At 38.0% G+C, this 16,017-nt stretch overlaps 1 protein-coding gene across 1 annotated transcript in view; it reads left to right on the forward strand.

Moving 5' to 3' along the window:
- LOC111155545 (coiled-coil domain containing 3) overlaps nt 1-16,017 on the forward strand; it is a 115,384-nt gene that overhangs the window by 1,403 nt on the left and 97,964 nt on the right. The window contains exon 2 of the mRNA XM_022515755.1: nt 1,540-1,714. Coding sequence (XP_022371463.1) covers nt 1,540-1,714 — 175 coding nt within the window. The remainder of the gene's footprint in view (nt 1-1,539; nt 1,715-16,017) is intronic.

The following is a 16,017-nucleotide window of genomic DNA, read 5'->3' on the forward strand; positions in this document are numbered from 1 at the left end:
GTCAAGATGGAATTCACGTGTATAAGAATTCAGTCGATGGGTTTGCAGTTTGAAATGGAGAACAGGTGGAACCCTGAATGCATTGGCTGTCTCCAGTTGAATCAGGGTGGTATAGAACAGCTGAGAGAAGCCTTGAACTAGAATGTAACCTCCATATTAAACTAGTGAGGGAATTAATCCACAGTTGAGACTGGTAATGGTTCCAGTTTTCCCAGTCTGTGAAGTGGCAGCAAGGACAGTTGGAATGACTGTGACCCCAGTCTGCAGACTCAATTTTAGTTCTTGAGACTTCACATCCTGCTGAGAAAGAAAAAAAAAAAAAGTAAGATGCACCCGGGGGGCGTTCATAAGCTCATGGCAACACATGTTTCCCGTATTGAAGCCAGAACCTCTAAGTTTAGAATACGTGGCGTGCTTCGTGTTGGCTTGAGTGGTTTAGTGAGATTAAGTTTTTTTTTCTTTAATTGCTGAGGAAGTATAGTTTCTAAATAAAGTCAGCAAGGAGTGAGATAGTATCCTTGATGCAAAGAAACTTAACTCTGCTTTTTCATGTATTTCCTTAGGAAGGACACTGAGACCCCAGCTATAAAACTATTAATCACTGAAACTTTCTTTTCCAAAGAAAAAAAAGAGCTGGAGAACTTAAGCAGACATGATTTTTCCCCTGATTTTTATCATGAAAGAGCTTTGTCCGGTGGCTGTGTGGTGGTCAGCCAGCTCTTTCATCTTTCCCTCTGACATAGTTACAAAAAGTTAGGGCAGAAATACAGAGTCAACTGGTAGTCTGACAGATTTCCATTTCACAGGGCTGTGTTGCCCTGAAGTGCGTTAACAGCCGCATACAAATCATTCCTCCCCTGTTATTCTGGGACCCAGTGAGATGAGAACAGATTCTGGGCAGTGTCACAGGGGAAAGTGGCAGTGGAGGCTCCCTGACGAGGCCTCCATCACTTCTTTGTACTGAAGGGTAACTTTGACCTCCTCTCCCTCTACGGGATTTCTTTCTCTTTCCAACACCGTTTACTCTGAGCTCTATAACAATGTTAAGATCTCTACCGTTCTCTATGCCAGCTACTTGATCTAGTGCAGTCCTTCCACCACCAGCAAGAAGGTGTTATTCTCTTTTTACAGACTGGAATAGTGAAGCTTAGCTAATAGAGGAAATTCAACTCTTGACAGAAGAGCAGTAGCAATGGCAGGATTCGAACCTGGGTCATTAGAACTGGCTTTCCTTTGGTCAAGAAACGAGGAACACCCAGTGAGAAAGAAGGCCACTTGGGAGATCTACAAGTAGACAAACCCATATGCACACCCCCACCCCCACAACCCTTCACCCAAACTCCCCTTTGGGAAAACCTTAAGGATAGCTTCCTCTAATGTGAGGCAGAGAAACATTTAGAAATGGTAAGTCCTTGAATGAGAGCCACGTGAGAACTAGTGTAATGGCGAGATTGCCAGTCTTTACAACTCTTGATGAAAGCTGGTATGCCCTATGGCTGTCCAGTCTAGAGTTGAGATTTTTCCTTTTTTCCCCATTAGGATGGATGAGAATTACAATCTCTTGCCTCACGGAGTCAATTTCCAGGATGCCATCTTTCCGGACACTCAAGAGAACCGAAGGATGTTTTCCAGTCTTTTCCAGTTTTCGAACTGTTCTCAGGGGCAGCAACTGGCAACTTTTTCCAGCGACTGGGAGATCCAGGAAGACAATAGGGTAAGAATTGGCTGTTCCCTGTGTCACAGCAAAATAACAGACTAGCTACAAGTTGTCTGAATTTTATGACCAAAGGAGTCAAATGTATTCTTCCAGAAGCCCAGACCAAAGAGTATTATCCCTCCTGTTACCCTGCAGTTAAAAAAAAAAAAAAAAAAAAAAAAGGTTAAAAAAAGAACACTGTTCATAAACTGGATTCCTGGGGCTTGACTAGTTGGTTGGGATTCCTCATAAAGTGAGAGAACAGATGGAATGAAGTTTGGCACACAGCCTCAGTTTCCTCTCCTATAAAATGGAAACAATCTACATCATAGAGTTGATGCAATATGATTTAACATTGTTAAAAAAAAAGTAAAAAAATGAAAATGTTAAAGCCTTTAACCTAGTGACTGACAAAGTACTCAGTTACCTGAGAGCCGTTATGACTATTATATTATTACTCTTATTGATGGCATAATCTAGGGACTCTTCTAAGGGTGAAGAGAAAGTCCTCAAGGAAATGGTTGTCTTAGCTAACACATCCATGGTCGTTAACTCTAGTTATGAAGACTTCAGAGGTACAGGGTGGCCAAAGCGGGCTGGAATGTAAGAGTTAAGATAATCTGAAAATATAAAAAGGATCTGCCCATCTGAGACCGATGCTAGAGCTGGGAGATTTTAAAGACTGTCCCTTTCCCAAATGGCCTTGCTATACTTGAGCTAGGATGATTGTAGGACTGGGACTGTAGAGCAAGTGGCCAGGCCCAGTCTCCCATCTGAGATGTTTTTAGGGCAGTGTGACAGATGGTTGGGAGATTCTGATGTGGGGTTTTAGGTATCCAATAGGACAAGGACTATCTTGATGGATTGATGAACTAGTTTGCACATGTTAAGTGGCTCACATGGGTCCCCAGATCTAGAAGTGTTAAAATGGTAGTGGAGTTTCTCTTCCTCCTCCTCTTCCAACCAGTAGCTACTGTTGCTTGTTTCTTATAAATGTTAGAGCATTTTCACCCAAAAGATAATTCAAACTTGTATTATTTACTGTAGTCTTTGACACAAATGGCAGCCCACCATGCACACTTGGCTATATGTTGCTTTTATTCACAAGTAGATCTTGAAGATTTTTTCTACATCAATACGGATAAAGTTGCCTTACAGGCTGTGTAGTGTGTTCCGTTGTGTGCATATGTCGCAATATATTTAATCAAGTCCTCTGTTAATAGGTGACTAGGTTGGTTTCCAGTATGTTATTCCAAAGAGTGTGGACATGTAGGATATTATACATACCTCATTTGGTAGGACTGCAAGTGTCTAATCTTTAGCCAATATTATGTGTCTACTATACAGCAGCTACTGTATTAGATGCTAGTTTTTCAATGTTGAAAACCTTCCACCACCAGCAAGAAGGTGTTATTCTCTTCTTTTTACGGACTGGAATAGTGAAGCTTAGCTAATTGAGGAAATTCAACTCTTGGCAGATAGGGGAGCAGTAGCAATGGCAAAAATACGAAGTCCCTGGTCTCCTGAAGGCTGAGTAATATTCCATTGTGTATATGGACTACGTCTTCTTTATGCATTTGTCTATCGAAGGGCATCTCCACTCTTTCCACAGTTTGGCTATTGTGGACATTTCTGCTGTGAACATTGGATGCATGTGGCCCTTCTTTTCACTTCATCTGTATCTTTGGGTGGATATTAAGAAGGGCATGTATTGCACGGAGTGCTGGGTGTTATACAAACAATGAATCACGGAATATTACATCAGAAACTAATGATGTACTGTATGGTGACTAATATAACATAATAAAAAAATAAGAAATTTTTAAAAATGAGCTCATGGGGTGCCTGGGTGGCTCAGTGGGTTAAGCCTCTGCCTTCAGCTCAGGTCATGATCCCAGGGTCCTGGGATCGAGCCCCGCATGGGGCTCTCTGCTCAGCAGGGAGCCTGCTTTCCCCCCTCTCTCTCTGCCTGCCTCTCTGCCTACTTGTGATCTCTCACTCTGTCAAATAAATAAAATCTTAAAAAAAAAAAAAACTCATGTGGTAATTGTCTTACTCTCACTTATTTCACGTTACATAATGCACTCAAGGTCCATCCTTCATCCATTGTTGGAAATGGCAGGATCTCCTTTATGAAGGCTAAGTAATCTTTGTGCATATATATACCACAGTTTCTTTATCCCTTCATCTGTCAGTGAACATGTAGGTTGTTTCCCTGTCTTGGCTATTGGGAAAAATGCTTCACTGAACGTGGGAATGCAACTAAGCCTTCAAGGTACTGATATCATCCAGTTTGGGTTTATACCCAGAAGTGGGATTGCTGGGTCATTTGGTAGTTCTATTTTTAGTTTTTTAAGGAAAGTCCATACTGTTTCAGCTGTATGAAGTTTACATTCGCACCAACACTGTTTGAGGGACCTACCTCTTCTCCACATCCTTGCCAACACGTGGTATCTTCTAGGTTTTGGATAATAGCTGTCCTAACATGTGTGAGGTGATAATTCATGGTGCTTTTGGGTTACATTTCCCTGATGATTAGTGATGTTGAGCATCTTTTTGTGTGTGTGTTGACCCTCTATGTGTCCCTGGAAAAGTGTCTAGTCAGGTCCTCTGCCCATTTTTAAAAAAATTTAAATTCAATTTAGTTAACATATAGCATATTATTAGTTTCAGGGGTAGAATGTGGTGATTGATCAGTTGCATTTAACACTCAGTGTTCATTATGTCAAGTGCCCTTCTTAATGCCCATCATTCCAATTACTCCATTCTCCCACCTTCCGGCAACCCTCAGTTTGTTTCCTGTAGTTCATAGTCTCTTGGGATTTGCCTCCCTTTGTTTTTGTCTTATTTTATTTTTCCTTCCCTTGCTCTTTGTTCATCTGCTTTGTCTTTTAAATTCCTCATGAGTGAAATCACATGGTATGTCTTTTTCTGGTCAGTCTTTCAGCCTTTTCATGGTCAGTCTTTTTCTGACTCTTTTGCTTAGCATAATACCCTCTAGTTCCATCCACAACATTGCAAATGGCAAGATTTCATTCTTTTTGATGGCTGAGTAAAATTCCATTGCATACATATATACACCACATCTTTATTCGTTCATTGGTCAGTGGACATCTGGGCTATTTCTGTATTTTGGCTATTGTGGACTTTGCTGCTATAAACAGTGGGATGCGTGTACCCCTTTGGATCACTGTTTTTGTATCCTTTGGATAAATATCTAGTAGTGTAATTGCTGGGTGGTAGGGTAGCTCTATTTTTAACATCTTAAGGAACCTCCATACTGTTTTCCAGAGTGGCTGTACCAGCTTGCATTCCCCCCAGAAGTGTAAGAGGGTTTCCCTTTCTCCACATCCTTGCCAACATTTGTTTCCTGAGTGGTGAATTTTAGCCATTCTGACTGGTAGGAAGTGGTATCTCATTGTAGTTCTGATTTGGATTTCCCTGATGCTGAGTGATTTGAGTGTTTTTTCATGTGTCAGCAATTTGTATGTCTTCCTTAGAGAAGTGTCTGTTCATGTCTTCTGCCCATTTCTTGACTGGATTTTCTTAGTTTTTTGGGTATTGAGCTTGGTAAGTTCTTTATATATTTTTGGATACTAGCCCTTTACCTGTCATTTGTGAATATGTTCTCCCATTCTACAGGTTTTATTTTAGTTTTGTTGATTGTTTCCTTTGCTATCCTCTGCCCATTTTAAAATCCAATTGTTTTTTGGTGTTCTGTGAGTTCTTTGTATGTTTTGGCTATTAACCTATTATTGAATATATCCTTTGCAAATATATGCTTTCATTCAGTAGGTTGCCTCTTTATTTTGTTAATGGTTTCCTTCACTGTGCAAAAGGCTTTAGTTTGATGCAATCTCAATTTTTTATTTCTGCTTTTTTTGCTTTTGCCTGAGGAGACTTACACAAAAATTATGCTCAGACCGACGTTCAAGAGTTTACTGCTTATGTTTTCTTTTTAGGGGTTTTTTAGTTTCAGGTCTTGCACTTAGAGTTTTTAATCCATTTAGAGTTTATTTTTGTATATGGTGTAAGGAAGTGGTCCAGTTTCATTCTTCATGTAGCCATTCACTTTTTCCAACACTATCGAAGAGACTGTTTTTTCCCTATAGCATATTCTTGCTGTTGGCATTCTGATAGGGATTACACTGAATGTGTAAATTGCTTTGGGTAGTATGGATATTTTAACAATACTAATTCTTCCAATCCATGAGCATGGTATATCTTTCCATTTGTGTCTTCAACTTATTTCATTAGTGCTTTATAATTTTCATAGTACAGATATTTCATCTTCTTGGTTAAATTTATTCTTGGGTATTTTATTATTATTATTTTGGTTTTTTTTTAAAGATTTTATTTATTTATTTGACAGAGATCACAAGTAGGCAGAGAGGCAGGCAGAGAGAGAGAGATGGGGGGAAGCAGGCTCCCCGCTGAGCAGAGAGCCCGATGCGGGGCTTGATCCCAGAACCCCGGGATCATGACCTGAGCCGAAGGCAGAGGTTTGAACCCACTGAGCCACCCAGGTGCCCCAACGTTTTATTATTTTTGATGCAATTGTCAATGGGATTGTTTTCTTAATTTCTCTTTCTGATAATTCATTATCAGTGTATAGAAATGGAACAGATGTCTATATATAAATTTTGTATATTAGCATTTCCTATATTTATTGTCCTATCATTTGCACATAGAGACCATTTTACTTCTTCCTTTCCAATCTGGATGCCTTTTCTTTCTTGTCTAATTTCTCTGTTGAGGACTTCCAGTACTCTGTTGAATTAAAGTGATGGGAATGGACATAACCTTGTCTTGTTCCTGATTGTAAGGGTAAGTTTTCAGCTTACCTGATGTTACCTGTGGTTTTTCATATATGGTATTTATTATGTTGAGGTATGTTCCTTCTGTACTCACTTTGTTGAGATTCTTTATCATAAATTATCATGTTGGTTTTTGTGGATGTTGGAGCATTCCTGGAATAAATGCCACTTGTTTGTGGTGAATGGTCCTTCTAATAAAGTTTTGAACTGGGTTTTGTTAATACTTGGTTGAAGATTTTTGCATCTCTGCTCATCAGGAATATTAACCTATAATTTTTTTTGTAGTGTTTCTGGCTTTGATAACAGAGTAATGCTGGCCTTGTAGAATGAATTTGGAAACGTTGCTTTAATTTGTGTGAATAGTTTGAGAAGGATAGGTATTAATTTTACTTTAAATGTTCACTAAAATTCACCTGTGAAATTGTCTGCTCCTGGAATTTTGGGAATTTTTGATTACTGATTCAGTTTTGTTGCTAATAGTGCATTCAGATTTTACATTTCTTCCTGATTCAGTCCTGGAAGTTTATATGTTTTTAGGAATTCATCTGTTTCTCCTAGGTTTTACAATTTGTTGGTATATAATTGTTGGTAGTCATGTCTTATCCCTTGTACTTCTGTGGTGTTAATTGTAACTTCTTTTTCATTTATCAGTGTGAGTTCTCTTTTTTTTTCCCTTGATGAGTTGGTTAAAGGTTTATCAGTTTTATCTTTCAAACACCCATTCTTAGATTGATCTTTTCATAGTAATTTTAATCTCTATATTATTTATGGCCCCTCTGATCTTTATATTCTCCCATCTTCTGACTTTGGGCTTTGTTCTTCTTTGTCTAGTTGCTGTAGGTGTAAATTTAGATTGTTTGAGGTTTTTGTTTTGTTTTCTTTTGACATAGGCCTGCATCACTATAAACATCCCCTTAGAACTGCCTTTGCCGTGTCTCAGATTTTTGAACATAGCGTTTCTATTTTCATTTGTCTCAAGGTGTTTTTTGATTTCCCTTTTGTATTAGTAGCATGTTGTTTAGCCTCTATGTGTTTGTATTTTTTTTAGTTTTTTTCCTTGTAATTTCTAGTTTCATATCTTTTGTGGTCAGAAAAGATGTTTGATATAAATTTAGTCCTTTTAAAGTTGATACTTGTTTTGTAGTCTAACTTGTAATCTATCCTGGAGAATGTTCCGTGTGTACTTGAAGAGAATGTGTATTTTGCAGTTGGATGAATTGTTCCATATAGGTCTGTTCAGCCTATCTGGTCTAACGTGTCATTTAAATCCACCATTTCCTTATTGATTCCCTGTCTAGATAATGTTTCAATGCCATAAGTGGAGTGTTAAAGTTGCACTCTTAATGTATTACTGTCAATTTCTTTTATGTCTGTTACTATTTGCTTGATCTATTCAAGTGCTCCTATGTTAGGTGCATAGGTATTTATTATTGTTATGTCCTTTTGTTGGATTGATTTCCTTGTTATGCAATGCCTTTGTCTCTTGTGACTGTCTTTGTTTCAAGTCTGTTTCATTTAGTAAGTATTGTTACCCCAGTTTTTGTTTTTTTGTTTTTTTAAATTTTCATTTGTGTGGAATATCTTTTTCCATCCCTTCAGTTTCAGTCTGTATGTATCTTTAGGTTTGAAGTGAGTCTCTTGTAGGCAGCATATAGAGTCTTTTTTTTAATGTTACCATATGTTTTTGATTGGAGCATTTAGACAATTTATATTTAAAGTAATCATTGGTAGCTATGTACTTTTATTTTGTTGATTTATGGGTTTTTTTGGTAGTACTTTAATTTTTTAAAAATATAACTAACATATGATGTTATATTTGTTCAGTAATTCTCTATACTTCTCAGTGCTTATCATGATAGGTGTACCTTTAATTCTCTTTATTTCACCTAGTCCCTCACTCTTCTCTTTGGCAACAACCAGTTTGCTCTATGTATTTAAGAGTCTGTTTTGGGGTACATAGAATGACTCAGTTGGTTAAGCATCTGCCTTCAGTTCAGGTTGTGATCCCAAAGTCCTGGAATCGAGCTCCACCTCAGGCTCCCTGCTCAGTGGGGGGATGGATTGGGGTGGGTGTCTGCTTCTCCCTCTCCCTTTGCATCTCTCCCTGCTTGTTCTATCTTTCTCTCTCTCTTTTGTGTGCTTGCTTTCACTCTCTCTCAAATAAATAAAATTAAAAAAAAACAGACATTTTGGTTTTTTATTTTTGTTTGCTTGTTTTCTTAAATTTCACATATGAGAGAAATCATATGGTATTTTTCTGACTGATTGATTTCACTTAGCATCATACCTTCTAAATCCATCCATGTTGCTCTAAGTGGCAAGATCTCCTTGTTATGGCTGAGTAATATTCCATTGTGTCTATATACCTGTCATTTTCTGTTAACCTGTGAATGGACACTTGGGTTTTTTCCATATCTTGACTATTATAAATAGTGCTGGAGTGACATAGGGGTGCATATATCTTTTTGAATTAGCATTTCTGTATTCTTTGGGTCAACACCTGGTAGTTGAATTACTGGGTCATGTGGTAATTGTATTTTCTATTTTTGGAGAACCCTTCATACTGTTTTCTACAGTGACTACGTCAATTTGGAGTCCTGCTAATAGTGTACCAGGGTTCCTTTTTGTCCACATCCTTGCCAATACTTGTCATTTCTTGTCTTTTTTATTTTTAGCCATTCTGACAGGTATAAAGTGATACCTCATTGTGGTTTTAATTTGCATTATGCTGATGATGAGTGTTGTAGAACATCTTTTCATGTGTCGTTGGCCATTTGTATGTCTTCTTTGGAAAAAAGTCCATTTAGATCTTTTGCCCATTTTTAAATTGGATTATTTGTTTTTTTGGTGTTGAGTTGTTCTTTTATATATTTTGGATACTAACCCCTTATGAGATATATCATTTGTGAATATCTACTTTAACTCGGTAGGTTGCCATATTGTTTTGTTTCCTTTGCTGTGTAAAAACTTTTTATGTTTATATAGTTGCAATGGTTTAGTTTTGCTTTTTTCCCCTTTGCCAGAGGAGACCTATCTAGAAAAATGTTTCTGTGGTCAATGTCAGAGAAATTATTTCCTGTATTTTCTTCTAGAAATTTTATGGTTTCAGATTTCACATTTAGGTCTGTAATCCATTTTGAGTTTATTTTTCGTATATGGTGTTTTTATAGTTCTTCTGTTGCTTTCTTCCCTTGTGCTTTGATGACTTTATTATTATGCTTGGATTTCTTTCTCTTTATTATTTGTGTATCTATTAAAGGTTTTTGGTTTATGGTCACCATGAAGTTTATATAAAATATCCTATGCATAACAGTCTATTTTAAGTTTTTAGTTGTATAGGGTCTAACACATTCTAAGAGCACTACATTAATATCCCCCGCATTTTATGTAATTTATGCCATATATTAAGTTTTTATTTTGTGTATCCCTTAAATAATTACTATAGATCTAGTTGATTTTGCTACTTGTCCTTAAATTTTCATAATAGTTTTATAAATAGTCAGTACATTACCTTTATGTTTGCTTTTATCAATGAGATTTTTCCTTTCACAGTTTTAAGTTTGTTTATGGCCTCTTTTCTGCTTCAAGAAGTACTTTAACATTTCTTATAAGGCCACTTTAGTGGTGATGAACTCCTTTAGCTTTGGCTTCTCTGGGAAACTCCTTCTCTTTCACTTCTGAATGATATATTTTGCAAGGTAAAGTACTCTTGGTTATAGGGTTTTTTTTTCCCCTTTTAGCATGTAGATTATACTTCACTGTACTCCCTTCTGGCATATAAAGTTTCAGCTGAAAAATCTGCTCATGGTCTTAGGGGTATTCCCTTGTATATAACTAGTTGCTTTTGTTGTTGTTGCTGCTGCCTTTAAGATTCTCCTTTATCTTTCACTCTTGACATTATAATTTTTATGTGTCTTGGTGTGTACATCTTCAGGTTCATCTTGTTTGGGGCTCTCCAATTCTTGGATCTGGATGTCTGTTTCCTTCACCAGGTTAGGGAAGATCTCAGCTATTATTTCTTTAAACAAGCTTTCTGCCCCTTTCTCTTTTCTTTCTGGAACCACATAATGAGAAAGATAATCTCCTTGATGTTGTCCCAGAGGTCCCTTAAACTAACCTCATTTTAAAAAATTTGTTTTTCTTTTTTATGTTCATCTTGGAACATTTCCATTACCTTCTCTTCCAGATCACTGTTCATTTCATCTGTGTCCTTGAATATGCTGTTTATTCCTTCTAGTGGATTTTTCATTTGTTATCATATACTCTTTAATTGAAATTCAATTAGCCAACATAGAGTACATCACTAATTTTTGATATAATGTTCAATGATTCATTAGTTGTGTATAACATCCAGTGCTCATCACATCATGTGCCGTCCTTAATGCCCATCACCCAGTCACCCCATTCCCCCACCCACCTCCCTTTCCAGAACCTAGAGTTTGTTTCCTAGAGTCAAGAGTGTCCAATAGTTTTTCTCCCTCTCAGATTTCTTCCCATTCAGTTTTCCCTCCTTTCCCCTTTTGTCCTCTGCACCATTCCTTATGTGCCACATATGAGTGAAATCATATGATAATTATTTTTCTCTGATTGACTTATTTTATTTAGCATAACACCCTCCATTTGTTTTCTTCAACTCTGACTGCTTTTAAATATTTTCTTGAAGTTCCGATTGTGTTGATCCATTCTTCTCTTAAGTTTGTTGAGCATCTTTATGGCAATTACTTTGAATTCCCAAGAGGTACATTGTTTATCTCCATTTCATTTAGTTCTTTTTCTGGGGTTTTGTCTTGTTCTTTCATTTGGAAGATTCTCCTCTCTCTGCATTGTGCCTAGCTCTCTGTGTGTTAGGTAGACAGGTAGATATGTTGTCTCTGCGTATTAGGTAGATAAGGAAGACATTTCCTGGTCTTGAAGGAGTCCCATGGAGCCCAGAAGTACAGTTCAACTGGTCCCCAGAATCACGTGTTCCGGGGTGTCCCCTGAGTAGGTACCTGCACCCTCCTGTTGTGGCTGGGCTGAGACATGTGGGCTATGATTGTGGGTGGAGTTGATAAGTAGAGTAGCTGGCCAAAAGTCCTACCTGCAGTTGTAGTGTGCACTGTTCCATAAGGCTTTATTCCCTCTCCCTGGGCAGGAGCTGCTTTGGAGGAGCACTAGTTCTGAGGCCATTTGGCTAGGTATGGGGGGACAGGAGCCACTTTGTAGGGGTGCTGGTCCCAGCTGAGACCACATGCTGGGTGCAGCTGGGTAGGAACTGATGCGGGGGATGGGGGGCACATCTGACACAGCAGGAGCTGATGGGCGGGTACTGATTTTGGCTGGGGATGTGTGCTTGGTAGGAGGTGCTTTCAGTGGGTGGAGGGGCATTCTGTCAAGGCCACCTGCCAGGTGTGGTGTGGCTGGAGCTGCATTGGATGGGTACCTGCTGGGGTGGGTGGGTTGGGCAGGACATATTTGCAGTGGAATGCAGGGGTAGGGCCAATGGCGCTAGTAAGGAAGATGGGAAGTGTCAGAACTCGTTTCCGTCCAGGTCAGGCTAGCTAGGCAGAAGGAGAGCAAGAAAAATGGCACCTGCCAGCAATTACATTCCTGGATAAAATTCCTACAGATCTGTGCCCTTCTGGCACATGCCCTAAAATTGGTCAATGAATGTCCTTCATGTGTGGTCCAGGTGGTTATCAAACTGTTTTCTCACTGCTGGGTCTTGGAACAAGTGAGTTTATATATGGGCCCTTTAAGAGTGGAGTCACGGTGTTCTATATAGCCCTTCTCTCCTAGAGTTAAGCTCCACTGATTTTTTTTTAAGATTTTGTTTATTTGAAATCTTAAAAAAAAAAAAAAAAAGATTTTGTTTATTTGAGAGAGAGAGAGAGAGAGATTATGAGCAGGGGGGAATGGTAGAGGGAGAAGCAGACTCCCTGCTGAGGAGTGAGCTCAATGCAAGCCTCCATCCCAGGACTCTGGGATCATGACCTGAGATGAAGGCAGATACTTAACTGACTGAGCCACCCAAGAGTCCCCCGCCCCCCCTTTTTTTTTGAAAGCCAGACATTATGGTGGCTCATCTTGGTGTGGGTCCCTAGGATGCCCTATATGGGGTTTGAACCCCTCCCTTCTCATGGAGGACTTCAATCCCTGTGATAATCCCTCCTGCTTGTGAGATACCATGCTAGCGGTATGGGTCCTGACTAGACTGTGTCTGCCATTCCTACCCTTTTCATTGCAGTCTTTATATCTTTGGCATGGAAGAGTTGTTCTGGTAGTCTTTAGGTTATTCTTTAAGAGATTTGCCTATATGTAATTGCAGACTTGGTGTGTTGTTGAATGAGGTGAGCTCAGGATCCTCCTCTTCTGCCATCTTGATCCTAATCCCACATGCTGTGTTCATAATGTCACGATTACTTTGATAAATAAAGTCATTAACAAAATTTAGTTTTAGTTTCTAATACTTATGCTTTTTAGCTTTTATAGAAGTAGGAGTAATTTGTCTACTATTTTTATATTACTGCAGTATTCTGTTTTTGTCTATATATTTACCTTAACTAATGTGTTTCATACTTAATCCTTTAGGTTTCTGTTAAGGGTCTTTTATTTAAACTTGAATTCTGTTTAGCATTTTTTTTTTTGTGAGGCATGTGGTGAACTCTCTAAGCATTTGTTTGACTCAGGAAGCCTTTATCTCCCTCTCATTTTTGAAAGTTATTCTTAGTTGGCATTTTCTTTCAGTCTTTTGAATATATTACCCACTTGTTTTTAGCCTGCAACTTTTCTGCTGAAAAATCCCCAATAGTCTTTTTGGGGAGGGAGTGTCACAAGTCACCTTTCTCTTCTTGCTTTCAAAATTCTACCTTTATCTTTAAATTTTGACAGTTTGATAATAATGTGTCTTGGTATGGGCCTCTTGAGGTTTATCTTATTGGTATTTGTTAGGTGTCCTGGATCTGGATATCTATTTCCCCAGGTATGGGAAGTTCTCAGCCATTATTTCTTTGAGTAAGCTTTTTGCCCCTTTATCTCATCCTTTTGGGGCTCCCATAATGCATATCAGTCAGTCTTCTTGATGGTCTCTTAAGCTATCTTTGCTCTTTTTAATTTTTTTCTTTATGTTCCTTTGTTTAGATGATTTCCACTGATCTGTATTCAAGCTTACCAGTCCTTTCTGGCACTTGTTATTGTCTGGTATTGAGCTACTTTATTGAAATTTTCAGTTCAGTTATTGTATTGTTTAGCTCTATGATTCCTCTTTAGTACTTTTACATATTTAAAATTGCAGCATACAGATCCTATACATATTTTATTAGCTCTATAACTCATTATTTATTCATTTATTTATTGGTGTTACAATCAATGGTACTCCTTTTAAGGTTCATTTTTATTTTATTTTATTTTATTTTTTTAAACATTTTATTTATATATTTGAGAGAAGAGAGAGACAGTGAGAGAGAGCATGAGCGAGGAGAAGGTCAGAGGGAGAAGCAGACTCCCCGTGGAGCTGGGAGCCTGATGCGGGACTCGATCCCGGGACTCCAGGATCATGACCTGAGCTGAAGGCAGTCGCTTAACCAACTGAGCCACCCAGGCTCCCTTAAGGTTCATTTTTAGTAGTCTGTTGCTTGTCTATGGAAATACAATTGATATATTTTTCATAGTAACCTTGTAACTCACAGTCTTGGTAATCTCACTTATTAGTTCTAAAAGATTTTTATAGATTGCATTTTCTATGTAAATGATCATTTTGTCAATAAATAGTTTATTCCTTTCAGATCTGTGTGACTTTTTTCTGCATTGGCTAGGACTTACCATATGATCTGCATAGTGTTGGTGAGAATGGACTGCCTATTTTAAGTATGTTCGCTGTAGTTTTTTTCTGTAGATAACTTTTATCAGGTTAAGGATGCTCACTTTTCTTTCTAGTTAGATAAGAACTTTAACCATGAGTTGAAGTTGAATTTTGTTTAAAGGTCTTTCTGCATCTGAGATGATCATGAGATTTTTTTCCTTAGTTTGTTAATAAAGGAAAACTACATTGATATTCAAGTACAGAAACACATTTATATTCTCAGGTTAAGCCCTGCTATTTATATATTGATGGACTTACTTTGCTAATACTTTGTTGAGGATTTTTTTTACACCTCTGTTAATGAGAAATATTTGTAGTTTTCTTATACTCAAAAAGGGGTATTAGGGTAATATTAACTTCACAAAATGAGTTTTGTTCCTTCTTCTTGGATGAGATTTTAGATTTAAGATTTTTTTTGGATGAGATTGTGTAGATGTGTAGAATTGCTGTTTATTGTTGTTGTTATTAAATATTTGTGTACTAGTTTACTAGAGATACCATGACAAAATACCATACAATTGGTGGTTTAAACAATAATTTTTTTTCTCAGTTCTGGAAGCAAGAAGTCAAGATCAAGGTGCCAGTAGGGTTGGGTTTCTTTGAGGCTTCACTTCTTAGTTTGCAGATGGCTGCCCTCTTGCTGCCTCTTCACATGTTATTTGTATGTGACCATCCATACTGTCTCTCCAGGCAGCCTCATCTCCTCTACTTAGAAAGATACTATTCATGTGGGATTGGGGCACACCTGAATGGCCTTCACTTCTTAAAAGGCCTTGTCTCCAAAGAATCACATTCTGAGGTATTGGGGGATCAGGGCTTCAAGTTACAAATTTTGGAGGGACACATTTAGGTCCGTAATAAGTTTGGTAGAATTTTCCAGTGAGTTATTTGATCCTGGAGTTGTTGGAAGGTTTTTAACCACTCATTAAATTTCTTTGATGAGTCTGTTCAGGTTACCCATTTTTATTTCCCTTTATCATGATGAGCATGCAGACCCAAGGGTAAGTTAGAAGAAACATGAGAAAAAGAGAAGAAATCCAGAGACTTAGTCTGTGCTGTTTAGTACACTGGGACCCCTTTTCTGGGTCTTCTGGATAGGAGTGAGGGATTTGTCCTGGCGTTAGTGTTATTTAGTACAATGATTCAGCCTCTGTTGGTTCAGGTTTCGTTGTCTCTAACTGTGTAGTTTTCAGAGTCCTCAGGTGGTTGCCTTTTGTGTTTGGTGCAGAGATTTTAATGGAAATCAGGAGGAGCCATAGGCTGTGTTCAGCTTATTTTATTTTGAATGGCACTGGAAGTCAATCTTTGATTTGGCCCATTAAGAACATCTGGTCAAGCTTGAGTAAAACATTGCAGGGAGGGAAAGAACAGCATTTACTTGATTTCCCCCTTCCCTTCTTTATGATCAAAAGCAAATAGAAATGAGAAAGAGGATCTGTAGTTTTTAAAGTTTTTAAAGGTTTGAGTCCGCAGTTAATCAAGAAAATAATAAAATCAAGAAAATACCACATCAGAACTCAAAAAGTGGGTCTCCTAAAAGCTAGCTGCAGTGCTGAAACTGAAACCTTATCAATGAACTTTTTGCATTCCTACAGGAAAATCCATCTTCATTCTGTTTTGCACTTTAAATGGAATTTTTTTTTTTGACTCATGCATGATTTTGT

The sequence above is a fragment of the Enhydra lutris genome, unplaced genomic scaffold (assembly GCF_002288905.1).
Source record: "Enhydra lutris kenyoni isolate GAN:26980312 unplaced genomic scaffold, ASM228890v2 scaffoldscaffold42, whole genome shotgun sequence".
Taxonomy (NCBI): Eukaryota; Metazoa; Chordata; class Mammalia; order Carnivora; family Mustelidae; genus Enhydra; species Enhydra lutris.